Here is a 27846-nt window from a genome sequence, read left to right as displayed (position 1 = left end):
GAGCTTCCTAAGAAAATTGCCATTTCTTTAGGTTCCATTATTTCAATAGTCTGATAGATTTGGTTACACTTCTGTAGGGCATGTTAATACAGTATACACATTCTCCACTAATTATGCTTTTGTGTCATAATAGAAACATTCCTGGAAATGTTAATACAAGCACCACACATGCTTAGAACACAGGAGACCTTGGAATAAATGCATATGTGTAGGTCACTGAATGGTGTGGATGACTAGCAACCTCTCCCCATTCATCATTCCTGCTGTCTTCCCGAAGCCCAATAGCTGTCTTAGCTTCTGCTGATATTACTATTTAATTTCAGTTTCTTTGAACTTCATAACACATTACATGATGCAATAGTTTTTATCTTAAATTTGACTTCAACAAGAATTATGTTTTTGAAATTTTCCATATTTTCAAATGTAGCTGTAGTTCATTTATTTTATTGACTTTGCAGATATGCCATAATTTAGTTAGATTTCTTTTTGCTGACATTTGAGTTGATTCCATTTTGATAATATTAACAATAACAATCTTATGGTTTAGGAGCAACACATTCATTTCTGTTATTGGCTCTTAGTTCATGAAGAGTGGATTCATTCTTGAAGTGTAGTGACAGCATCTTTCTTATGAACATGGTGTTGCTGTTTCTCTCGGGTTCTTTGGTACATAGGTAACAAATGCAGTGTTGAAGATCACGCTGTGCAAGTACAGCAGTAAAGCCTGAATTAGCTCCTGTACCTTAAAATCTCTCTGTGTATGGTCACCTTAAAAGCAGAACAATGATGCCTGAGACTATTAGTCTATTTTTATGCCTTACCTTCTGGTACTTTTTGTGAATTTCAAACCCATCAGGATATAGATATTTCAAAAGCTCACAGCCAACGTTTTTAACTTATCTGCTTTGAATGTTCATTCTATAAAGTATCTGTGAGTTGGTTCACCAGGAAGTGGCCCTTTGTTTGGCATGCTTCCGAGTGCTGAGTCACCAACAGCAAGGGACTTCAAAGTGCATCTTAGAGAGTATGCTAACAACAACAGAGACTGAGTATGCTGCATGTTGCCTCATTAATTGGAAAGTTAGCCATCTTTTAATCCCCTTTCTCCCACTCCAATTTGTTCTTAAAAGTTCATTCTTGAAAATGTCATAGACAGATATGTGTTGGTAGTTAACAATATTTTTGTGTTTTTTTTAGCATTGCTTTCTTTCCAGCAACCATTCTGATAGGTCTGAAGGAAAATCCCAAGCACTCCAAAATGATAGGCCCACTGACTTGGTCCAAAATAACAGTGCTGGCCCAGCTCACACTGGACTATCGGATTGCTGGTGACTACTTAGAGCATTCCTCAGGAGCGTGTGAAACAGTTTCTGTCTGCTAGGAAAAGCCGCTTCCCTATCTCTTCCTTTAGTGGATGAGGCATCTAGTTCCCTGTTGACATGAACCTGTTGTGCTTACCAAAGCCAGTGCTAGTCTGCAGACTCCTCAGGTGTCTGCCACATGTACTTGTTGTACATCTCAAAGCCCATACTGGCATCTTGGCCTTCTTACCTCCTCTTCTACCTTAAACTCCCAGGCTGCTTCAGTCCAGGGACTTCCCTCCCTGCAGTTACACATCCTCCTTGTAACTGACATGATTCTTCTCCACTGTTCTTGCTATTTTCTCTTTTGCTATTCTCTGCTATTCTCTCTTCTCTGGTAGAGAGTCCTGACCATGTGCAGTCTGCTGCTGCTGCTGCTGCTTCCTCCTCCTCCTCCTCCTCCTCCTCCTCCTCCTCCTCCTCCTCCTCCTCCTTCTTCCTCTTCCTCTTCCTCTTCCTCTTCCTCTTCCTCTTCTTCCTTCTCCTTCTTCCTTCTCCTTCTCTCCTTCTCCTTCTTTCTCCTTCTCCTTTTCTCCTTCTCCTTCTCCTCCTCCTCCTCTTCCTCCTCCTCCTCCTCTTCCTCCTCCTCCTTCTTCTTTTGCCCCCCCCCTCTGGATTCTTCCAGATGCCTCTGGGTGTTCTCTTTCTTACAATAAAAACCTTCCCTCGGTTGGAGTGGCTATTTCTGTGATTCTTTACTGTGCCCTCACACATTGATGTACAGTACTAAAGTGCTGTTAATTCGGTTTTTCTTGTCCTAATTATAACTGACTTTATCTAGAAGGACTTAGTGATCATTTAACATAGCAACATCGTCTCTGGGACTTTTGTGCAAGGCGGCTGGCTGGTCTTGGTGGACAAAGGAAATGAATGAAGTACCACTATACAGAATCTGAGGGATGGAAATGTATCTAAGAGTTAAGTGTTCACAGTACTGTTTTGGGACCTCTGTGGATGAGAATGAACCTGTGGTGATGATTACTTTTTCTTGGGTAGAACAGAGCCTCATGGGAAGAGAGGCTGTTTCTCATTGTTCTCACGAATAGTTTTGGGAAGGAAAATAAGACTCTCCTGAGCCACTTCCGTGATGTTTAGAAATCTCTTGAAGAATGCTTTATGGAGAAAGTTTTGTCTTGGTAGATTTAAAGAATATTTCTGAAGGAAAAAATAAAAATAAAAGAAGGACATGACTACTCCTAGGTATGGTAGAAGAAAGAGGTTTATTGTAGATCTGTGGGAGAGCACAGCCAGAGGCATCTGGAAGAGGCCAGAGTGAACATGATCCTGAGCTGGGCCATGTAAGGCCCAGGGGAAAGGGGAAAATCAGGAGGCAGAGAGGCCTAAAAGTAAAAGGGTAAAGGCCCACATAGCCCAAATGGCCAGATTATATGGGGGAGAGCAGGACAGCCCAGCTAGGAGGACCCTGTAAGGTGTAGGGACTGAGGGATGCTGGGAGAAGCTAGTGGCCAGGTTTGCTTTGAATGTTAATAGGCATCTCAGCTGCCATAGGTTTGAGACTAACATTTTTGCTGCATACTTATTTTTAAAATAGGCATTATTTTTTTTAGAACAGTTTGAATTCACAGCAAAATTGAATCAAAGGTATGGAGCACTTCCACATTCCTGGTGTGGCCTCCCACCCCCAGTCTAGATCCAAGTGCCTGGTACTCCCTTCCTAATCTAGATCCACATGCCTGATGCTATCCCCCAGTCTAGGTGTGGACCAGAGTAATGTACTAACTGCTGATCTTGTGCTGACATGCCATTATCACCTGAAATCCGCAGTTGAGCCTGAGATTGTATAGCACTTTGCAAGGGATAAATTTAAATCTTAGTTTTTTTGTTGTATTCATTGCTTATGTCTGCATTTGGTTAATTAGCTCAACCTTTGACTTTTTAAAACCACCAAAAAAGTAGTTTACATTTTATATTTTTATTTCTAGTAAGTTCAGTCTTAAGTGTTCTCAAAAATGTGTTTTACTATATATGCCTATCTTCTACATGGTCATGAGTGTGAGAAGTGAGCTGTGTAGCCGAAATGCAAGTATTTATTTAGACTTTTAGCCACATAAATAAAACTATTTCTTGCTAAGCTGGAGTTTAAAGTGTAGTGTTTTACTAGCCTATTTTTACCATATATCATAAATAAATTTTGAGTTTATTATTTAAAATGATATTCTCAAGCTAGGGGGAACCCCCAGTCTATCATATACTTGGTTACTCTTGAGGATCCCAACTAATGTCTCAGCCAGCAACTAATGACTGGATAGATACCCATTGTATCCTGTGCTGTGGCAAAAGATGAAAACTAAATCTTATGATCCCTTGGTTACACCTTAACCACAATGAGCAGACTCAACCTTTGCACGTTAAGCTCTGGATGCTGTTTCCCCGACATCGTTTCCCAGTTAAGGAACCAGGACTTCTGATAGAGAGATCACCATTTCTAAGCCAGGACAAGAAGAACCCAGAATATCTCATTGTGACAGAAAATCCAAAGAATGAGGAGGTTGTATCAAAAAGACAAGGCTTGAAGAAGATCCCATTAGCCATGTCTGGACAAATTGAGCATAAAAATGGAAATGATAGGAACAAATTATAATCCATTAAATAAACAAGTGAAATCATCAACCCATGTACCTAATAATTTTTTACCACTCTAAAGACAATGGAACCTGGGAGAAGTGAGCCTTAAAATGAGGTGGACTTGCCCGGCAGTGGTGGCGCACGCCTTTAATCCCAGCACTCGGGAGGCAGAGCCAGGCAGATCTCTGTGAGTTCGAGGCCAGCCTGGTCTACAGAGTGAGTTCCAGGAAAGGCACAAAGCTACACAGAGAAACCCTGTCTCAAAAAACAAAAAAAACAAAAACAAAACAAAACTGCTTTTGGCCGGGTGGTGGTGGCGCACGCCTTTAATCCCAGCACTTGGGAGGCAGAGCCAGGCGGATCTCTGTGAGTTCGAGGCCAGCCTGGGCTACCAAGTGAGTTCCAGGAAAGGCACAAAGCTACACAGAGAAACCCTGTCTCGAAAAAACCAAAAAAAAAAAAAAAAAAAAAAAATGAGGTGGACTAAAGTCGCATGCATAGCCAACTTTATTTAGAGCATCAGATAATTTGTAATCTGAGGGTTAAGAGGAGTTGTGAGTAAAGGGCAAGCTGCACATGGGGACAAACCCTATTCGGCAAGCATGTTTTCTCTAGAGGCAGATAAATAACACTAGTCAGTTGTCATGAATGATCTAAAGCAAACTCACTCCTATCTGCTACACCTGGGAGGGACAGGAAAGCACGTTCTAAGAACAACTCCTTGTTTTTTGAAGAAACTGAGGTCAAAAGACTCTTGTCTTGTTTTCTTGGAATTTTCTCACAAGCACTAAGAATTCCCCTCACATGACTCCATTCTTGGACGTGTTCAGACAAATAATGAGCTGAAATTTTGAGGCAGAATGGGATTTCATACGTTGGCAAATCCCACAAAATGTCAAAATTCTTGTGAATTAAGAAGAGAAAAGTAGCAAGTTTGCAGTGGGAAGAACCTGGCAAACACCCCCTTGAGAAGGTGGAGTCATGGGACAAGTCAGAATCTCATGATACCTGATGGAATGCAGTGAGAAGCACAGTTCGTGACAAAGGTACAGGGCCTGAATCTAACAGGGAAATGAATGCCCAAACTGAGGGCACTGAAGGCACTTGGCCTGTAATTTCTAGAAGGTCAGAGTGTAAAGATCAGAAACAGTGGAAACACTATTCCAGGTTGGATGAGGCTGACAGTGGTGGTTGTCCATACAAGATGTACTAATCTCAGTGCTTCTGCTATGAAGACAGTTGTTGAAGTTGGTCAATATTGAATAGACTTTGAAGATTAGAATACAGTACTGCATCAGGTTTCATTTCTTGATCTGGTTGGTTTTATTAGGGGACTGTCTTCAGCAAGTACATACTAAGCAAGCATTATCAAATGCTATAGTCTTTGGATCTGTATACTGTAACTTCTAAAAATTTATTGAGAATCAAAAGCCTGTGTTTTTGTAGTGCAACTATTAATGCTTATTGCCTTATTTAGTCAGATGGGAGATTTAAAAAAGCATTTATTTAAAACTAATAGCAGCAAATCTGTTACATGTTAATGGAAAACATTTTGGGGGCAATAACTTTTGAAACAAAATTGAGTGAGTAGAATGGCATTAGTATATATATATATATATATATATATATATATATATATATAGTCTCTTTAGTGTCTTGCTTAATAAAAAGATGGTTGGATTTGCTTATCCACTCCTACAGTTTGTTATTTTGGCTGAAGTGTAAGAAAAAAAAAACTATCTTTAAATAGATAAGTAGCAAAAATTTTAATAGCCTCTTCAAGTAATTGTGGGTATTTTGATACATCAAAAGTATATATAACTAGGGCCTAGCTAGATGGCTAACACATACAAAGCCTGATGCCCTGAGTTGAATCCCAGGCCCCATATAGTGGAAAGAGAGAACTCCCACACTTGTTCTTGGACTTCTACAAGCACTAGGGTAACACGCATGTGTCCATTCATATATACGAATAAGGTGGAGTTTTTTCCATTATGGGGTTAGAAATAATAGTAATGAAGTCTTCATAGTTGGTCACATTAACACTCATTGTCTACTTATACCTGGAATAGGTATTTTATCTCCCATGACTTTTATCCCTTTAGGCTTTGGGAAATGTTGATTTGTGAGTTTTATAGATTTTCCTAGTATTAGTACATTATGGACTAATCACAAATGTTAACATAAAACCCTTTCTCATCAGAAAAATCTTTTTTTTTTTCAGACTTGTGGTGGTAGATATAAGTCTTTCAAAACTGATTTTTATTTAAAATGCTAAAATTTTACCATGGGCAACAAATAGTATTGCTTGCTTTTCTTAAAGTGGCAGGTTTGTTCCTTCATTTTTGATATAGTATCTGCCAAATCTGAGTAAATACAATTTTGCTATTTGTTCTTTTTTTTTTTTTCTTTCATTTCTTTTTTTCCAAGACAGGCTTTCTCTGTGTAGCTTTGGTGCTGGAACTCAGTCTGTAGCCCAAGCTGGCCTCGAACTCACAGAGATCTGCCTGCCTCTGCCTCCCAAGTGCTGGGATTAAAGGCACTATTTATTCTTATAGTTAAATGGTATTGCATGAAAAGGGAGTCAATTCAGCACATGGGTAGCAACTCAAATCTTTTACTTCCATGTAGCCATTGTATTAGATACACAGAAAGAATGTATACATCCCATTTCATCATATAGAAATTTTCAAATATGTATACAAAGGATAGTCATGCAGTAAAACTAATAATTTTAGTGCTTGATCAGGGAACATTGAGAGAAATTGACTTTTGTCTTTTTGCTACAAATACATGAAGGGTGCGGGGACCTCCAGTACATTGAGTTCCACTGCTTTGATTTGCCTCAGCCACCATTGCTCTTTGTTAACACAGTGAAGACAACAGAGAGTGCTCTGGTAGTTTGACTTTCATTAACTATGGATTTTGAGGGTCATCACATTGAAGTAGTTCTGGATGCTGAGTATCATGGCAGCAGTTTAAAATGACTCAGGAATGGGGAGTCACTGTACAGTACTTTAATCTGAGATTATTTTTAAAAAAATGCATAAATAATGGTTTTCCAAACATTGAAAATAGGTATTTATGAGAACAATCATTTGCAAACTTTAGCAATATGCCAGTAAGTCTTGTACAGAATGAATGACATAATGTTCTTGGCACATAGTTAATTTGAGGTAATAATTGATTGCTGATTGCTGTAATAATTACTGTTCTGATGGTAGAATGTTAACTTTAGCCCCACACATTTTACATGGTACTGTGTGTCTTTTAGGGCATCCTGTGGTCAGAATGATGTGTGCCAAGTTCTTATTCCTGGTATTGAAGAATGAGACATCAACTACCTTGCTTTCATTTTGGTTTACTGTATGAAAGCTATGCTCTTAATAATGTAAGAGGATGGTTATTGGTTATGTTCTGTGTTGAACAGAAAGATGGTTCAACTCTTGGCAAAGTGTTTAAGGGGTCAGTGAAATGGCTCTGCAGGTAAAGGTACTTGCCTCCTAACATCATGACCTCAGTTCAATCTCCAGAAGTCATATAGTAGGAGAGAACTGACTTGTGCAAATTGCGCTTTTCTTAGGCCACACACACAGTTAATAAATGTAAAAAAAAAAAAAGATTAGCTATGTTATTTTAACATAGTTATGAATCCTTTTACAAAGTAGTACTAAAAGACAGATTACTTTTAGAAACATATTAACTCACACAGTTTTGGAAGAATGGTGCTATTCATATTCATATCTACCTTCTACATTTATCTGTCCTTACGCTTTAAAGAAGAGGAGAGGAATGTTATGGTAGGTTACAAAAATAAATACTTTTATTGTCTTCTAACTTGATTTTTTAATTCAGTTATCCTGCATGGCTCATATCTCACTTCATTTTTGAGACCAACAAAGAGAAGAGAAGCTCATTCTAAATATTCTAAAACAAAACAGTCATATTGTATTACATGATTTAAGAAAACCCTGAGATGCAATCACAGGATCTGTGAGACCAAGAGGACTGTTTCAGCTGGAAAATATGATAATAACCAGTTTGCTAAAGCAAATGGATAAAACCAGTGTGCCCTCTTTCTCTACAGCTGGGCAGCTACTAGTGTGAAATCCTGCAGACACCCGTTTGGAAGTCTTCCCTACACTGGCCTGTCTCCCACCTCCACGCCTGTCTCTGCTCAGATCTCTTCTCTCTGGGGACTAATGAAGCAGGTGTTTAGTCCTTTCTCTGCCACCTGTTGCTTTTTATAATAAGGTGTAGGTCCTCTATTCTGCCACATCATGTCTTTTCTGAAAAACAGATGTGATCTTGTCACCTCTTAGCTTACTAGTTACAACATACAGGATGCTAAGTGCTTATAACACTAGGTAAATGTTAACTTGCCGTAAGACCATCTTCTAGGTACATGGTGGGTGTATTTGTACAGGGCCCCACCTTCCACCCTTGGAAGGGCCCATTCTTGTTTAATGGTCTACTGTCACTTGCTGTGGGATATCTTTCTGTACACTGTGAATATATGTTGTTCCCATTGGTTAATAAATAAGCCACTTTGGCCTATAGCAAGGCAGCTTAGAGGCTGGTGGGAAATCCAAGGAGAGAGACAGGAAATAGGAAGGCAGAGTCTAGAGAGACACCAGCCTGCCACCCAAGGAGCAACATGCCAGCAGACTGGTACACATGGTAAAACATAGATTCATAGAAATGGATTAATTTAAGATATAAGAGCTAGCTAGCATGAGGCCTGCCATAGGCCATACAGTTTGTAAATTTAAAAAAAAAGTCAGCCACTGGACAAGAAAGTGCCCTTTACTTGCCTGCTGACAGTATGCTGTCCAAAATGGACAAGTAGGACACAAAGAAAGGACTGCTGATCTATGCCAAGACAAGGTAGGAAGGCCCTTTAGAAAATCCTGCTTCACAGATGAGTCTGTCAGATATGCTGGGCCTGTAGGTCGAAGATGGATGCCCCAATGTTGCAGAGAAATCTTGAGTGACTGAACAGAAGGCTGGCTGTTCTGTCATTTCTTACATTTTTTGGAAGTTGCTTGTTCCCACTTCCTGCTTACTTAGGTAATATTATTTCTTTCTCGGGTCTCTGAGGAAGTTGAAGATTAGATAGTTATAGTTTTCCTTGCTAACAAATTCAGAAAAGAAACATACTAAAGAGGTGTAAAGTGTATAAGTTTGAAAGACATTAAAAGATAGTTTTCTGTAGGTGATGCAAATTAGGATAGAAGGTGAATTAGATACAATCCTTTGAATTCACAAAGATAGGATAGATAATGGAGTATTTTTGATGAATTTGTCAAATGCAAATGGACTAGACCTTGTTGATGTCTTTATTGCCTATGTATATTGTATATAGTTATTGTACTAATTGTATATAGTTTTTCTTATATTAGTTGTAACCTTTTATTATTTTAAACAAAAAGGGGGAAATGTGGTTTTATATTATGTACCCCAATAAAGCTTTCCTGGGGATCAGAGGACAAAGCCAGCCACTAAATTGGACCTAGAGGTCAGGCACTGGTGGCACACGCCTTTAATCCTATCACTCAGGAGGCAGAGCTTCCTCTGGATCTCTGTGAGTTCAAGGCTACACTGGGAATAGAGCCAGGCATGGTGGCACACACCTTTAATCCCAGCACTTGAGATCTGATGTCTTTGCTTGGGAAGGATATACATCTTTAATCCTAGCACTTGAGATCTCATGTCTTTGCTTGGGAAGGACACTTGCCTTTAATCCCAGGAAATAACACAGAAATGTAGATGGAAGTTTTCCTGTGTCCCGGCTGGCCGGAGGTTGGGACAAATCTCTAAACAAAGACAAATATCCATAAACTAGTAGCCAGGCAGGAAGTATAGGTGGAACAAACAGACAAGGAGAATCCTGGGAGGAGGATGGGCTGAGCAAGGAGTTGCTAGCCAGACACAGAGGAAGTAAGATGTCAAGGCAGAACTGAGAAAAGGTACCAAGCCATATGGCTAAACATAAATAAGAATTATGAGTTACTTTAAGTGTAAGAGCTAGTCAGTAATAAGCCTGAGTTAATGGCTGAGCAGTTACAATTAATATAAGCCTCTGTGTGTTTGCTTGGGGGACATGAGTGGGAGAGATTTGTCCCGACCACTGGCCAGCTGGGACACAGGAAAACTTCCAACTACACAGAAAGATAAATAAGGCATGAGGAAACAGGAACTCGCTTTCTTGAGACTGAGGATTTCATAGAGGTAAGAACATGGCTGCTGAAAAGCCATGTTCTTACCCCTATGTTTCTGCCTCCTCATGCCTTATATAGCTTTCTCCACCCAGCCATCACTTCCTGGGATTATCGGCATGTGTGCTTTCCAGTACTGGGCTTAATGGTGTGTGCCACCACTGCCTGGCTCTGTTTTCTCTCCTAGACTGAGTCAATCTCATGTAGTCCAGGGTGGCTTTGAGCCCACTGAGATCTCTGCCTCCTGAGTGCTAGAATTAAAGGTGTGTCTGACCTCTATGTTTAATCTAGTGGCTTGTTCTGTTCTCTGATCTTCAGGCAAATTTTATTTAGGATACATAATATATCACCACACACCACACATGTCATCCACAGGTGTTCTTATAACATGTATTTTTTTTCCCTCTCCAGTTTCTGTCTTTTTCTACTTTTCTGGATGGCTAGTTCCAGTTTTTCCTTTTTAAAAAACCCATGCAAATATCATGTCCTATTTAAAAATTGTACTCAGCATGAGCGAGTTGCTTTATCTTTGATAATCTGTTCACATTTATTACAACAGCATACATCCCTTTCACCAATTGAGGGTATTAGCTGTTGTCCTTAGGGTGAAGCCTGACATGTGGGTGATACTCAGTGTATTTCTTGAAGTGATTCAATCAGAACTCTTGTTACATATACCAGGTACTGTTGAACACTGAGTGATGAAGATGAAAAACAAACAGCAGCAACAAACCCAGGCACTAACCCCTGCCTCATGCTGCACTTTCAGAGCAGGTGCTCTGCTGGCTGCCAATGCCTCTTCGAGAAGTGAGTGTTAGCCTGTGTTCATTTCAGGTCATGCTTCCTTTACTAGTGATGGAAGGCCAGTTACAAGCTCTGAGATGTCCAGAATCTTGCGTTTGGGATCTGTTCTCCTTAATGCTGTCCTGTGGGTGTCAACAATGTCATGGGCTTCTTTTATCAAATCTGAGACACTGTTGATGACAAGGCAGTCATGGCACTTACAAGCACTATGGTAGTTTGAATAAGAGCTCATATGTTTGAATGCTTCGTCATCAGGGGGTAGAACTGTTTGAAAGGATTGGAGGTATGTCACTGGTGGTGGACTTTGAGGTTTTAAAAGCCTGAGCCAGGTCCAGAGTGTCTGTCTGTCTGTCTGTCTGTCTCTCTCTCTCTCTCTCTCTCTTTCTCTCTTCTTATGGATACAGATGTAGCTTTCAGCCACTTCTCCAGTATCACACCTGTTTGCCACCACGTTCCTGCTTTGATGATAATGGACAATGTAGCTAGAGTTTTCCTGCCTTGCCCACAGTCAGGACAAATCTTTGTCACCCGCCAGTCCCACAGCCGCTCAGACCCAACCAAGTAAACATAGAGACTTATATTGCTTACAAACTATATGGCCGTGGTAGGCTTCTTACTAACTGTTCTTACATCTTAAATTAATCCATTTCCATAAATCTACACCTTGCCACGTGGCTCGTGGCTTACCGCATCTTCACATGCTGCTTGTCCTGGTGGCAGCTGGCAGTGACTTCTTTTTCCTTCCTGTTCTTTCTTTTCTCCTCTCTGTTAGTCCCGCCTATACTTCCTGCCTAGCCACTGGTCAATCAGTATTTTATTTATTGACCAATCAGAGCAACACTTGCCATACAGAACATCCCACAGCAGGACAAAACTTCTGAAACTATACACAAACCCCAATTAAATGCTTTCTTTTGTAAGTGTTGTTTTGGTTATGGTTTCTCTTCACAGCGATAGAACAGTGACTAAGTCAAGCACTAAGAAAGCAAACTTGCTGTCAGTTGTAAGATGTTATGATTCCAAAGATCAAAAGTGAAATTTAATGTACATTTTTGAATAGGTGTCTAATTTAAAGCAACCTAATTCAAAGAACTAGCTGGGCATTGAAGGGAAAGCTTAAAAAAAAAGAATACTATGACATGGATCCCATGGATGATAACATAATAAATAAATCAATTTTAAAAGTAGAGTTGGGATGTTCATGGCCAGCATTGGCGTGAGGGGTGGTGGTGGGGGCTGTTGCAGAATTAACAGCATAAATAATACCTACAGCAGCCATGTTAGTAAGGAAGAAACAGCCATGCATCAGACCACCATCTTTGTAGACACTGGTACCATATTATGTAGACATAAGAATACACTTGACCTTAGAGTTTCATTAGGCACATTTAACATGCTATCACAAGACATCTTTGCAGGTACTATGCAGGATGGATAGCATCGCCTATGCTTCACAGGCCAAGAGATGGAGTGAAAGCTGAAAGATTTGAGTGAGCGGCCCTCTGTCCACCGCTCCTGGAGCTAGCACTCAGGCCCTGGCCTTCTGCTTGCATCTTATCCATCCCTTCGCAATGAACTCTGTTTCTATGCTCCGGGCAATATCATCTTGTGGCCTGAAGCACAGTAGTGGAATTTTCTTTTTCTGTTTTTCCCCTCCCCTCTAAACAAACAAATAATTCAGGTGCTTCCATTGGCAGATAGGTTTTTTTAGGTGGAGAAAATAGCATCTTTTCAAAATAATTTCTTCAGGAGAGGCCTGAGCAAGTGTTGAGTTCAGCTTTCAAAGAATGAAGATATCGCTGCCATGAGGGTGGAGCAGGCCTGTGTGTGAAGTCTTTATTGCTAGTGCTCCTTCTAGTTATAGGCACTGGAATGAATAAAATATTGTAACCTTGGCTTCAAATAAAGAAGTGATTGTTTGGGGATGGAATCCTAATGAGCTGTGATTAATTTTTTTTTGGTTTGACTGAAAGTGGGTCTCTTCACAAGAGATTTAAAGTATTATGAATATTTTTTCAAGGGCAGTGAAAAGAACAGACCATTATTTGTGTAATATCTTTGATAATTATAACTAAAGGAACCTTCTAGCATGGAGTCAGAGCTGTCATTCTCTACTGGGTGCAATCACCTTTCCTCCAGAGCCCAAAGGCAGGTCTTCTCTGTGGGGAGATGTGGAGATTTCTCACCCTAGGAGATGGGTGACGTTGGAAAATGTGATCAGATCTGAAGGTAAAGAAGGAGACAGTAATAAGGATTTGGTTAGGGAACTTTTTAGTCTTTGTCTTTTCCCCTTAAAAAATAAAAAGAGTACAAAAGATTTGTATTTTTTCACATCTCTACATATATAAAATGTGTAATTTTGTGTGAAAATAAAGTTTCTTTTAAACACACAAGATATGTTTGTACTTAAACGAAACTTCATAAGTTTAGACCTAAAATTGATGATCACTAACTGTGGCACTGTTTGCCTAAGATCCTCTCACTCATTACAGGACTGGTGTAGGGAGACTAACCCATGACAAATAGCCTCAACCTTCTCATTCTATCCCGTGAGTTAAGGCTGGTTTCTAAGGGATCTTAGGATTCGAGTGTGTTTAAATTTATGGGAATATTAAGAGGGAAAGAGCTGAGTTGTCTAAAGTATGTCCTCTAGAACAGTCCTGGAAGCACATGGTTTGACTTCTATGGGGAGGGTAGGAGTCATCGAGAAGATGGCTGTTTGAACCAGCTATGCTTGCCTCCATATTCTTTCAGCTTCCATAGCAGAGAGATGCCTACTGCATGCCAAGTACCTCACTAGGTGCTGAGAAAACAAAGAATAAAAATTATCCCTGTTAGGAAGTGGAGACTCCATGCTAAATATACATGGTGTGTGCCTGATGAGGTTATATAGGTCTCCAGGAATATATACCTAAGAGGAAGAATCTTTTTCTTGAAGGAAATGGGAATCATTAAAAAATGTGTCCACACATTGTATGACTTGAGCTTTAGATGGTGTTACAATACAGAAAAGATGGGGTAAAGTAACAAGAATTTCATAATGGATTGGATTAGTCAGGGCTCTCTAGAGGAACAGAGCCTATAGAATGAATCTGCATATAAAGGAAATTTATTAGAATGGTTTACAGACTGGTCCAGCTAGCCCAACAATGGCCAGACCAAGAATCTAGTCATTGTTCAGTCCTCAAAGCTAGATGTCTCGACTGGTCTTCAGTATATGCCAGAATCCTGAAGAAGTAGGCTCTAATGCCAGTAAAGAGCAAGAGTAGGCAGGTAGAGAGACAGAGAGAGCTTTCTGCTTCTCCCCTGTCCTTTATATAAGCTGCCTGCAGAAGGTATGGTCCAGATTAAAGGTGGATTAGAGGTGGATCTTCCCACCTCAAAGATCCAGATTAGAAGTGAGTCTTCCCACTTCAAGTGACTTAATTACAAGAAAAATTCCTCAGAGGTGTGCACAGTTTTTTGGGTTTTAGTTAATTCCAGATGTAATCAAGCTGACAATCAAGAATAGTCACCACATGGATGGAATCTGAAACTTACTAGGGAACACAGATGTTTTGGAGCAGAGTTAGAGACCAGGGAAAAGAAATGTTCTTTCAGTTTTATTGATAGAAAACTTACAAATACACAAGTTTATGTAAATTAGGCATACTCTAGTATTTTCATACTTAATATCTCCAGCTACTTGGGGGAGAGATTTGCAAGAAATCTTCCAAAAGTGTATAAAGTTATTAGATAAAGGAGATTCAAGTTCAGAATTTATCAGTTTGTTGAACAAAATGAAAGTAACAATGCATAGACTAGAATAATGTTAAACATTCTATTTTTCTCAGTGTTTATGACCTTTATGCACTTGATCCATGTGTTGGTTTTTATATAAAAGCTGTTTCAGCAACATCTTCAGAGTATGGTGGATTCAGTTCTAGACTTGATCTCAGACTCATTCAGGATACTCAGAAACAATAACCTGGCTGTAGCATCAGAGTATCCGTACTTACAGGTCATGGGATGGCTACCACATCAGAGTACGCATCCCTAGAGGTCATGGGATAGCCATAGCATCATAGTACCCTTTGAGCCATCTCCTAGCCTCCCCAGTGGTTCAGTTCTTTTTCTTAAGAATCTAAAACCACAAGATTTCTCCTTGAACCATTTATTATTATTATTGCTTAGTGCAAACTCAATAAAAACTAAGACTAAACAGATGAGGATAAGCAAGAAATTTTTGGAAGGGAAGAACAACCAAGGAGATTTGTCCAGCTGCAGATATTAAAACCTGTCTTAAAGCTTGAAGCAGGCTATTATGAAAGGACAGAAGAATAACAGGAGACTAGTATCATGATTCTTATCTGTTTCCTAGCTCTAATTAGGGAATTGCCTGAAAAGTAAAGCTTTATACTCGGTGTCTTTATACTCCAGCCATGATCATTACTTGGATGTGGACCCATCAGAAGGGTATATGATCTTGAGCCAGGCAATCCCAGAGGAACTGCCTGCTGACTGAACTGATTCCCTGGTTGGGACAAGAATTTCCTTGTTGAAGCAACTGACATGCTCTTCTCATGTCCACAGCAGTCTCCAAATTCTGTTGTGTGTTTATTCTACTCGCCTGTTTCTATTGATTTTATTCTATGATAGCTCCTACTGGAAGAGATTTGACAGAAGCTCTGTCATTCCTTGGGTCTCTGAAGGGTGAGACCCAAGGGACAAGGATCAGAGTGGCCACAAATCAGTCCTGCTGAGTGAGGCTTTGATGTAGTTCTTGTTTTTCCCCAGCAGATGGCTGCTGCTGGAACTGGATGTGGAAAAACGGGTTGGGGAGGTAGTGACATAAAGGTGGCATTAAGGGTTACTTATATTTTGTAGGTATATAGTGGTAGATGTTTCTGTTCTTGGTGTTTACTCCACCCTTGTGCTGTTCAAAGTTAGATAATTCTTGCCAATTACTCTGTCTTGTTGGTGGGATCAGAAGCAAAGTTAGGAGTAGGGGAATGATGTGCCTAGTCTAGAATTATTTCCCTAGTTTCTTAAAAAGCTAAGCACTTCCTCCCAGTGAATAGATCTATAAAAACAAAAACAAAAACTAACCCCCTGCACCCAAGTTCGCAACACTGTGGAAGGGGAAGTGAAAAGACCTTGTCTCAGAGGACAAGGGAATTTGCTATGTCATTGTGTCTACTAATGTCAGGAGCGATTCATCAAGTCTCACAACCTAAGTCTACCTAAGCAGGAGCTGAACAAGGACAACAGCAATAGACATGCCCAAGTGGATGGGGGAACTCCCACAAAGGCTCAACCCTACACAAAGAACTACAGTCAACTAAGAGGTTCCGAGAGTGGGAGAAATAGTCTTCCCTGGAGAGGAGTACACCAAGTGGTCATCTAAAACCAAATGGCCAGCATTGAAAATATACATATATAAATTACACTGACTGAGCAGGTTGTGCTTAAAAATATATGCATATGCATATGTGCACCTCACAATCATCAGTGAAAAAAGAGGCCATGAATTTGAAAGAGAGCAAAAAGGGGTCTGTGGGAAGGTTTGGAGGGAAGAAAAGAAAAAGGGGAAATTATGCAATTATAGTCTTAAAAAATAAATAAAACAAGTGCTAGACACTCACCATATCAGCCTTTTGGGACATGTGCACTCTCTTCCCATCTGAGTGCTTAGGCACAGAGAGGAGTTTTTGTCCCTGTCTGGTGTGCACTGCTATTTTCCCTTCCCACCGCTTGGTGGATGTGGGACCCATTCATGGGACCCTCAAGGCTTGGGCCTGGGCCTGGTCAAGAACACGGTCCTCAGAAAGGAAATGGATTAGATGTCTCCAGGATTCCTCGGGGAAGATATTCCTGTCGGTGAAAGGGATTTACCACAGAAATGTCCATCTTCTTCCACTGGACGTTGTCATCAGCATGTGATATTTGGAATGGCCCTCATTGAATCAAGGGGAGTGAACCTAAGGAGATGAGAACACAGCGGGGAAGTTGTTGATCCCACGTCTCAAAACAGAGCCTAGTGCTTGTCTGTTAGAAACTCAGTTCTACCGGGGGCAGATAGACAAGCAACTGCATACTTACTAAAAGCAAGGGGGTCGTGGTGCTAAGGGAGGGTGGCTGTATGTTTCAAAAGCTGGGCAAGCCAGGCTTCTCTGAGAAGGGAATAGTTGCTCAAGGACACAATAGAGAAGGAATTTGGAAGAACATTCCAGACAGAAGGAAAAGGAGGTACAAAGGCCCTGCATGTATTCGGAACACAGTGTCTTCAAGGAACTATGAGTAGCCCTTGCCTAGAACTGGGGAGTGGTAGGAAGGACAGCTGGAGCCCAGAGAGGAGTAGCAGGCTACTTACCAAGGGCTTTATAGGGAGGCCTATAGTAGAGGCAGTAGTGGAGAAAAGCTAAAAGGAAAAAGAAGTAGTGCTTTGTGGACTAGAACATGATTTGAGGTCATCCAGGAATAAGGTAGTTTTTAATTTAATTATCTTGAAAAACTTGCATCAGGAACCATGTTGCCTGTTCCGGTGTGAATGCAAAGAAAGCTTCGTGAAGTTCTTCACTCCAGAACCTTCTTTTCAAAAGTCCATCAAATTGATTTTATCATCATGTGTATCCAATGATGTACACTAATGCAAGCGCCCTCACCAAATCCTATGTGCTACCCAGGGTGAATCTGAATGGTGTGTTGGGGCTTTTGTTTCTAGAGATACTTACTTAGTACTTATGTGGGACAAATGCATTGCTTTTCAAATCAAATAGCTATAGGTATCTTATTTTATTCTTGAATAAAGTTTTACATTGAATATAATGTATCTTTTAGTCTTTTGTTTAGGGGCTTGTTTTTCCATGTTAATTTGGGACTGTTTTAATGTCAATGTTAAGTAGAGTGGGGAGTTCTTTGAGGCATTTTCTAATAAGATATAATTGGCCCAGCGTTAAGTGACCGTTCATTCTCCAGTACATGAACACACATCATACTGACTGTACAGGAACAGTGTGTTTACCTTTAACACCAGGAAAGGTATTTCTTGTTCAGTTCTTCACTCCAGGTTATTCATGGATTTCTATATAGGGTCAATACTTTTTATTGAATCTGACTAAAAATCTAATCTGTCACAAGCCAGCTCTTTCGTTTTAGCCACAAATCCATTGAGATCAAGAATGGACATTTCCTATGAGGATTCATCATGAAAACTGCATGATGGGCTCACATTGACTTCCACTGAAGAAAGGTTTATTTTTGGAAGCAGGACTTTTTAAATGGATTCTTTTGAATTACTCTAGGTCAAAGAAGAGCATTATTCGCCTTTTATTGGAAGGGAGGGCAAGGTGGTAGAGGAAGGGAAGTCCTAGCATTTGTGAAGTGCCTCCTGTGCCAGTGTCATCCTCTGAGCCCAGTGGCCTACGCTGGGCACTGGTTACTTTGTTGTACAGAGGATGCTGGGGCACCTAGATGATGTCTGTCTTGCTCATAGTCATTCTATAAAGAAGTATGGGAATGAGATTGGCATCTTTGTGACCTCAGAGCCTGCATTCTTCAGAGGGTTTGGCTAGTGAAGATGGAAGTAAATGTTGTATGATACCCTTGATGTGTGTTTCCCCAGGTCTCACTCTTATTTCCAATATCAGCAGCTCTTGGGACCTTAATGGCTTTGAGAAAAGGACAGCACTGAGATTGTTTTTATGTCACTTCATATATTTATTACTGTGCACTTTGTGTTGCTCTTTAAATGTAGTGCCTTAACTGTTAACCAATCCAAAGACTACAGTAAGATCACATTCCTTTTACTAAGATGAATTTTTTCTTTTAATGTGTCACACTTTAAGATACTTTACAAGAGAGCTAGAGAGATGACTCAGTGGTTAAGAGCATTGGCTGCTCTCCCAGAGGACCTGGATTCATTTCCCAGCACCTCACAACTGTCTGTAGCTCCAGTTCCAGGGATCTGGTACCCTTACACAGACATATATGCAAGCAAACACCAATGCACATAAAAAAAAACTTTAAAAAAAAAAGCTACTTTACAACATAAAGACTTCTTCCTGAGATTGAGAGGCATCAATTTGCAATTAAAATCACAAAGGAAATGATATTTAAAGAATATATGATATCATGATATGAATCATGCCTGAGTCTGAAAAAGTAATTACCATTATTGATTTACAAGAGGAGAATTGACAAGGCACACTCAGGCAGCCTAGTGATGACGCTAGGACTTTTAATTGCTGAACTATTGTTTTGTTGACTTTCTGATATCTCTTAGATGGTCTCATGATTGCTCAAAATTACCCTGCTCTAAATGTCATATCAAATTGGGGGGGGGGGAGTTTGAAAGGATAATGTTACCCAGTGATTTAATCATAATTGCCATGTATTAATTTTCCTTTTTTCTCATCATTTGTCTGTTTTTTTTTTCTTCCAGAAGAAAAATTCAAAGTGGAAACAAGAACCATTGCTGTTGACTTTACATTGGATGATATTTATGATAAAATTAAGACAGGCCTGGCTGGTCTTGAAATTGGCGTTTTAGGTTTGTATTTTTGCCACATTTATGGCTTATCTTGTTCATTCTTTGACTTTTACTGTGTCTTTATTTTCTCTTTGAAGGTTAGGTGTCTAGTATTAAAATGGTTACTGATCAGTTGGTCAGTAGTGGATACTAACCTGTATGTACTTGAAGCTTCAAAGTGAGGAAAGAATTCTTTTTGCCAGTAGTAGGTCAAGGTCAAGGATGCCATTGAGCACACTGCAGTGCTGGTATAAGACAGCATCTCATGTCAAAGCAGACTGGCCTAATATGTCAGTAGTGTTTAAGCCAAGAAACTCTGCTTTAAAGTTACTGGTTGAGGGCTGCAGAAATGGCCCAATGGTTAAAGCATTTGTTGCACAATCCTAAGGGCCCCAATTTAGATCCTCAGAACCTATGTAGATACAGTAGTTTGTATTTGTAATCCCAGCCTTCCTGCTGTGAGATGGAAGATGGAGACAGGATAATCTCTGAAGCTCATGGGCCAATTAACCTCGCAGATGCAACATCAAATGACAAGAGACCCTGTAGTTGGTAGTTTGCCTATGTCCCACCTGGCCACAGTCAGGATAAATCTCTGTCACCCACCAGTCCCACAGCCTCTCGGACCCAAATAAACATACACAGGCTAATATTATTTTTAAACTATGGCCATGGCAGGCTTCTTGTTATCTAGTTTCATATCTTAAATTGACCCATTTCTATAAATCTATACTTTGCCATGGCTCGTGGCTTACCGGTGCCTTTACATCTTGCTTCTGGTGGCGGCTAGCAGCGTCTCCCCTGTTTTGTCTTCTTCCTTCCTCTCTCTCTCTTTAGAATGTCCTGCCTAACCTTATTCGGCCTCACCATTGGCCAAACAGCTTTATTTATCAACCAATCAGAAAAACACATTTTCACAGCATACAGAATGATATCACACATCAAGATCCTGATTTGTAAAATTATTGAGTGAATACTTGTTGAAACATAATACAGCTTTGGTTTTGATTTCTAGTTGAACTCAGATCAATAATAAAAACAGTTATTGCTGTGTTCCCATAATTACTGAAAACTCACTACAGGACTTGCACATGTGTTATCTTCTTAGCTGGGCTTTGCTTTCAGTTTACTTTGTATTCTGTATTCTACCATAACTATCTCCTTGGCTATTGACCCTTCTAGCAAATGTGTTACCTGTGTATTGCACTGTAATTTTGAGGTCACTATCAAAGCCCCTTTGTGGGCTGAATTTTCTCTTGCTGCTATCTTGTATTTCAACTCTAATGTACAGGCTCAGTGCAACCCTCTAGAACTTATGAAGTGAGTCTCATATTTCTGTTGATTTCTCATGGCTTCCTAGTTTTCTTTTCACCTTCTTCCTTTTTCTCATCTTGATAGCATCCTTTAAGATAGTCTAAGTATCAGTTGATTTCTAATAAGATGCAACAGTTTGTGCACATGAATGTGTGTATTTGTGTGGGGAGTGGGGTTTGTTTTCCTCAATTGCTTTGCATCTCAGTTTTTGAGACAGGATCTATTACTGACTTTGGTGTTCACCTGGTCTCTTGTTCCTGACTTCCAGGACTTGGCATTGTAGACCCGTGCAGTTGAACGTAGGGTTTGGTTTTTTGGTGTTGTTTTTGTTTTGTTTGTTTATTGTGGGTGCTAAGGATCTGAACTCAGTCCTCCTGCTTACATGGCAAACACTTTACCAATTAAGCATCTCCCCAGCCCCTAAGACCTAGCAATTAATATTAAGTTACAGGAAGAGTTTTTTCTGCTGAATATTAATTATAACTAGTAATGGTAGAAATAAAAATATCACTAGGATATACTCTGTTTGAATAGCATTAAGCACAAAACTATAATCAATGCTTAATAAGGAAAATGCTAAAGCCCTTTGTTATGAAAGAAACCTTAAGTTTTCAGTGAGGTAAGTGGAAAGAGAACAGTTTTGAACTGTGCAAATTTATACTGAAAGGTCACCCTAAACTGATGAGACTATGAATGCTGTAGGCTGAGAAGTTGGATCTGGGATCTATTATGTAAAAAGTAAGCAGCTGCTCTTGTCTTCCAGGCAAATGCCAGTGAATACAGACTCCAACAAGCTCAGAAAGTTTCACCGTTTAGAGAAAACCACTTCCTTACTGACTCAGAAAGCAATTGGTTAACAAAATAGGGTGGCTATAATGTTTACTTGATTTAGGGGAGACTCTCATTTGTGTTCCAGATTGGTTTGGAGGACTCTGTACAATACATCACAGATGTGTAATTTGCCAAGGCCAAGGAAGTAACCTTGGGCTTGAAACATACCACAGATAATACTTTTTTTTCCCCCATAGATTCACCACTGTGACTTCTTTAACTTTATAAAAGGGAGAGTCTTTATTCTGGAAGGTCAAAGAAAGGCCCTTTGGGGAAAATGTAGTTACTCTGTGATTCAGGTTTTAAAAGCTACTGTAGCCTTTGAGTGTCCTGGGCAAGAATTTCCTTCATGCCAAATGCTTTCAGACTCCTATCTGCCCATAACACCCACCATGGTTTGTATAAGCTCCACATGAAGTAAGGAGCACCAGCTGGTACCAGATAGTGGTGTCATCCTGGCTTTAATTGATATTTAAAGCTGTGTTATCCAGAACAGCCACTGACTTTGGGTTCTATTCATACACCTTGCCCATAATTTTAAGTGGCCTCATTTTAGTAATGATATGTTTAGATAAATAGAGCTGGACTGAACCTTATTTCCTTCCTATGCCTTTTGTAAGTGAATAATTAACTCTGCTAATGTCCTTTTTTTGTATATATCTTTTATTTTTAATTTTTGACAATTTCATACATGTAAATAATGTATTTTGATCATATTCACATCCAGTTACCTTCTCTTGTCCCCTCTCCCTCCTTAACTCCCCTTTCCCAGCTCATCCTCCTTCTGCTATAATGTCTTCAAGTATGTGTGAGAGACAGACCCAGACCCATTGACTTTAATTAGGATTGCTTGCAACAAACACAATTGTGTTGTTGAGTTATTTTTAATTAGTGTCTTTCCCTTCCCATCAACTAAATGCAAGTTTTAAAAAAATTCTTACCAGTGTGCATTGCCCATTAAACTTCAGAAATTTGAGAAATAAATGCATTCCAATTATCTCTCCCAAAGCCCATATTTTCTGCATTGTTCTGGAGCAGTCAGATATAAATGTTCTATTTACCAAACTAAAAGACAGTTTGAAAAGAAATATTCAGCAGGTTAGTATCAGTCAGTTCTGTTGGTATTCCTAAGCTTTCCAAGTTCCTTAACACAAGACCAAGAGGACTAAGCTAACTTCTGAAGACCAACTTGTCAATAGAGACGGCTTTCTTAGCTTTCAGTCCCTGAAACATCCAAGGAGGTCTAGACATAGGAATTAAGGGTGTGCAGAGCCTTGTTGAGGAAAGCTGTAGAGTTGTGTGGAAGGAAGGGAGATTGAGCACAGGAAATTATGATTCTTTGTAGTCCTGGTTGACTAAGAAAGTTAGGAATAGAAGCATCTTACTTCTTTAGAGGGTTTTAAAAATCAATAAAGTTGTAGCCTGTTTTCTTGCTGTTTTCGGGAACTTTAAAATTTTGTTTTAAGTTGTCTTCTTTTGAAGTATAAATACCTCTAAAAGAAACAGTGGTACTTGTCACTTTCATCTTGTTTGGCTTAGTTATTCATTTTGTTACTTTTGTACTTTCAGCTAATCAGTCACTGTCTTAGTCACTGTGTTATTGCTGGGAAGAGACACCATGACCAAGGCAACTCTTATAATAGAGAGCATTTAATTGAGGGCTGGCTTACAGTTTCAGAGGTTTAGTCCCTTTTCATTAAGGCTGGGAGCAGTTGGCATGTAGGCAGGTGCTGGAGCAGTAGCTGAGAGGTATATCCTGATATATAGGCAGAGAGAGACTCTGGGCTTGACATGGGCTTTTGAAACCTCAAAGCCCACTCCCAGTGACATACTTCCTTCAACAAGGCCACACTTCCTATCCCAATCCTTTCAAATATTGCCACTCCCTGGTGACTAAGCATTCAAATATATGGGGGTGGGGGACATTCTTATTCAAAACATCACAGTCATTTTGAAGAAGATGGTTGTTTTTGTTAGTGAAAGGAATGGAAAAATCATTTTGAAATGGGGAAAGGTAGACTGAAAGGAAACTGTAGTTATAGGTGGATGATCAATAAGATGCCAAAATGGGGGCAGAGCAGGAGAGCATGATCAAGTTCCTTGGGAGGTAACAGAGAGAACCTTGTGCTTAGAGCCCCCACCTTTTCATGAAGCACAAGTATAAGTGGCTGGAGCTTAAGAGTGAGCAGGAATTCTTAGCTGAGGTGTGCAGGACAGGATCCCAGGACTGGAACAGGAAGATGAGTGGGGAGGGAGCAGTTTATATCACTGCCAAGATATACTATTCCTTTCTGACAATCCAGGACAGGTGAGACTTCCTGTTGTCTGCTGCAGTCTCACTGGAACCACCCAAAGTCAGCAGAGTTGTTACCAGGTACAAAGTCAGTGCCCAACATGTGTCCATTTCACATGCCAACTGCAAGGTGTGTGTCTCTAGCCACCTGTTCTTGTGACTAGGTGACTATAAATTCTAGATTCCTATGGCTCACTCAGGTCTCAGCTGTCAGATTACCTCACAACCATCCATAACCCTAGTTCCAGGCAATCTAGTACCCTTTTCTGACCTCGGCAGGCACCAGGTATACATGATACACATAGATACATGCAGGCAAAGCACTCATACACATAAGATAATCTAAAAATCAGACTTTACTTTTAAAGAGCCAGGCTGTATCTAAAGTATGTATTATGTTTTCCTTCTTATATTTAAAACATGCTTTGAGGTACAGTATGCTACTTACATGCAAGAAATAATGTGTGTTGATACAATCAGAGTAATTGGCATTTCTGTCATCTCAAATCTTTATGTTAGGAACACTGAAAAAAACGGAAAATCCTATTAGTTGTGCTAAAATCTGCAACTGATGGTTGTAAATCATAGTTACCCTGCTGTGCTGTAGATCATGAAGAGTTACCCCTCTTATTCAGCTGCACTCCTGTACTGTTAACTATTCACTCCATCCTCTCTTTCTTAGGTTGGTCCTTACCTTTGGCTAACCATCATTTGGGTCTCTATACTTGTTTGTTAATTGATTCATTCAACCAGTTATATGCTAATTGGTTAAACTATTAAAATTCCATAGCTATAGCAGTAGACAAAACAGAAAAATACACCATCATTTAAGTTGTTTCTGCTTTTATGAAAGATTGCCATTAAGCAAGTGATTGAGAGTATGTTGCATTAACGAAAGAAAGCTTTTGAGACAATTATGTGCATCACATGAGATCTCCCTGAGAAAGTAATGTTTAAATTGAAACCAGAGGGCAAGAAAAGAGGTGTGGGAAGGGTTTCCAGGTAGAAGGAGCATCATGTGCAAATGCTTGAAGCCTGTATTTTGAAGGACACAAGAGATGATTTTTAAACCTGGAGCAAGGATTTTAGAGGGCACCATATCAAAAGAATCTGGTAATTAGGCAGAGCCAGATCTTGAAGGCTTAGAAAGCCAGCTTCATCAATATGGAGCTTTTAAAGGAAATAATTTAGGTGAACTAAACTTAACAGTATTTGAGCAAAGAACTCTTCATACCTCAGGCTGCCTTAAGAACACAGAGTCTCACAGCTCAGCCCTGCAATGTGGGCAGGTAGAACTTGGGGGCCAGAAAATAGAGGTGAGGTACAGAGGTGGTTGTTTACTCTGCCAAGTTTGCTTTGTTGGAGCATTGTCAGAGCCATTGCCTGCCTGGGATTGACTTGGCTGCTGTATTCTCACTCACCCTATCTGTGTCAGAAGTATCCTCCTAAGTGGTATAAACATGACTGCTCCCAGGTATGCTTGAGGAGAAGGATTTTTTTGTAGCTATGAGGGAAGGTATAGCCAGAGGCATCTGGAACAGTCTAGAGCAGGGAGAGAAGGTAGTAGACAGATATGGCCGGTGTACTGTCGTTGGTCATGAGAGGGGAGAGCAAGAAGGGAGGAGCAAGGTGTGTGTGTAGGGGAGCACATGGCCGAATGGCAGGGTTAGATAAGCTTAGGGAAGGGAAGCCCATGAGATGGAGAAATTTAGGGCAAGGGGTGTGGTGAGAAGAGCTGAGGGGAGAAGGGACGCCAGCAAGGATTCTGTGACAGGGACTTACTCTGTGACACAGGGACTTACTCTGTAACAGGTTCTTACTCTGTGACACAGGGACTTACTCTGTGACACAGGTTCTTACTCTGTGACACAGGGACTTACTCTGTGACACAGGTTCTTACTCTGTAACAGGTTCTTACTCTGTGACACAGGGACTTACTCTGTAACAGGTTCTTACTCTGTGACACAGGGACTTACTCTGTAACAGGTTCTTACTCTGTGACACAGGGACTTACTCTGTGACAGGGACTTACTCTGTGACAGGGACTTACTCTGTGACAGGGACTTACTCTGTGACAGGGACTTACTCTGTGACAGGGACTTACTCTGTGACAGGGACTTACTCTGTGACAGGGACTTACTCTGTGACACAGGGACTTACTCTGTGACAGGGACTTACTCTGTGACAGGTTCTTACTCTGTGACAGGGACTTACTCTGTGACAGGTACTTACTCTGTGACACAGGGACTTACTCTGTCACACAGGGACTTACTCTGTGACACAGGGACTTACTCTGTGACACAGGTTCTTACTCTGTAACAGGTACTTACTCTGTGACACAGGGACTTACTCTGTAACAGGTTCTTACTCTGTGACACAGGTTCTTACTCTGTGACACAGGGACTTATTCTATAATAGGGACTTACTCTGCTGAGACAGCCCGGAGGCCAGCGTGTGCTCGTGCTAATGGGCACCACAGTTAGCCACTTGTCCCCAATTTCTTTTGGATCTGACATGAGTTAGGTTTTCAGTTAGTTTACTTGCTAAGTAAAGTTGTAGTTTGTTAAGTAGGAGTGAAAGTATGGAAGTATCCTCAGGCCAAATTTAGTTTAAGAGTCATTTTGGGGAAGCCACAGTCGAATTTTAAGCACAAACTGGTAACATTTTTAGGAAGTCCTTCTGACTTCCAAGTGGAAGAAGGCAAAGGAGTGTGAGGAAGCCAATAAGGCTATCCCAACAGATAAGATGCTGAGAGCATCTGGTAGGTGGCAGCAGTGGATACAGGTAGACATGACTAAGATAAATCTGAACACTCCTGTGCCCCAAGCTGGGCAGAATGGTGCATGCCTTTAGTCCTAGTACTTAGAAGGTAGAGGCAGGCGATTCTGCATGAGTTTAAGGCTAGCCTGGTATACATAGAGGCTTGCAGGACAGCCAGGGCTACATAGAGAGACCCTTTCTCAATGGATGGATGGATGGATGGATGGATGGATGGATGGATGGATGGATGGATGGATGGATGAAAACACCTCTGCCCATTTTACAGGCAAGAAACAAATGTGGAGAAGTTAAGTGTATTGTTCAGAATTAGATAACCACTCGGTAGCAACTTTCGGGTTTTATCTTGAACAACAGGGAGACATTTTCTAGACAAGAGACTGTGGATGCAGAGAAAATTCTGTAAAGCAAAATAATGACTGCACTTGGAACTATGAGTGGTTGAGAGAAATTCAGTGCAAATCCAAGTAGCCAGAGGGATGACTGATAAGAATTCCCTCCTTTGCCAGCGGGGACCCTTTGCACTGAAGGAGGTAGAGGACTGGTAAAAGACTCATGGAAACAGAATAGGCATGGAGGCTCATTTCTATAGGACACTCTGTGGAAATACCATCCAGGAGAGTGCCATGCCATCCCACTAAATATGATGACTGAGATAGCTTTCTGAAGTAAGCGTTAGACTGCTAGAATTCACATTTATTTTCTTCACTCAGACACTGCTAATGGCATTAATTAGAGCAGAGCCTTTAACTTAAATCTGGATAATTAACTCTGTGATTTCAGAGATGTAAATAGGAATTGATAAATAGCCCCCTAATAGCTGCCTTTGAACCACTAGCCTTATGTCATTCTTCTTTCTGCACCCTCACTTTCAATGTTTTGTGTGCCAAATCTTACCTGATTTTGTAATGAGGATCAGTCACATAGCAGTTTGTAATTAAACAGTCAAAGGGAGGTGCGTGCTATTGCCTCTGACTCAATCTTAATTTTTCAATTTCTGATTAAAGGCGCTGCAAATTTAAAGCCTTGTAAACCTCTTTTATTTGGAAATTGCTACTTACAAGTGTATGAAAACTGTAAAGTTTGCAAAATGTTTTACATCGTGTTCCAAATATCATCTGTCAGTGTATGAACATGTGCTAGCTCCAGCAA

General features: G+C 40.3%; 1 protein-coding gene and 1 long non-coding RNA gene across 3 annotated transcripts in view; one reads left to right on the top strand and one right to left on the bottom strand.

Annotated features, from left to right (window-relative positions):
* Positions 1 to 27846, top strand: part of Hsd17b12 (hydroxysteroid 17-beta dehydrogenase 12) — a 140783-nt gene that overhangs the window by 68945 nt on the left and 43992 nt on the right. Inside the window, exon 4 of the mRNA XM_042275778.2 lies at positions 19392 to 19499. Coding sequence (XP_042131712.1) covers positions 19392 to 19499 — 108 coding nt within the window. The remainder of the gene's footprint in view (positions 1 to 19391; positions 19500 to 27846) is intronic.
* LOC121828743 (uncharacterized) overlaps positions 13011 to 27846 on the bottom strand; it is a 42238-nt gene continuing 27402 nt past the window's right edge. The window contains exons 4-7 of one of the 2 annotated variants that reach the window (XR_006071270.2): positions 24365 to 24440; positions 22565 to 22688; positions 16594 to 16929; positions 13011 to 13192 (exon numbers count right to left, since the gene is read on the bottom strand). This is a non-coding gene — a long non-coding RNA (uncharacterized LOC121828743). The remainder of the gene's footprint in view (positions 13193 to 16593; positions 16930 to 22564; positions 22689 to 24364; positions 24441 to 27846) is intronic. The other variant, XR_006071271.2, reaches the window with a different exon arrangement.

Source organism: Peromyscus maniculatus, chromosome 4, assembly GCF_049852395.1.
Source record: "Peromyscus maniculatus bairdii isolate BWxNUB_F1_BW_parent chromosome 4, HU_Pman_BW_mat_3.1, whole genome shotgun sequence".
Classification (NCBI taxonomy): Eukaryota; Metazoa; Chordata; class Mammalia; order Rodentia; family Cricetidae; genus Peromyscus; species Peromyscus maniculatus.
Note: the sequence above shows the minus strand (reverse complement) of the source record. Positions and strands in the feature narration are given on the sequence as shown.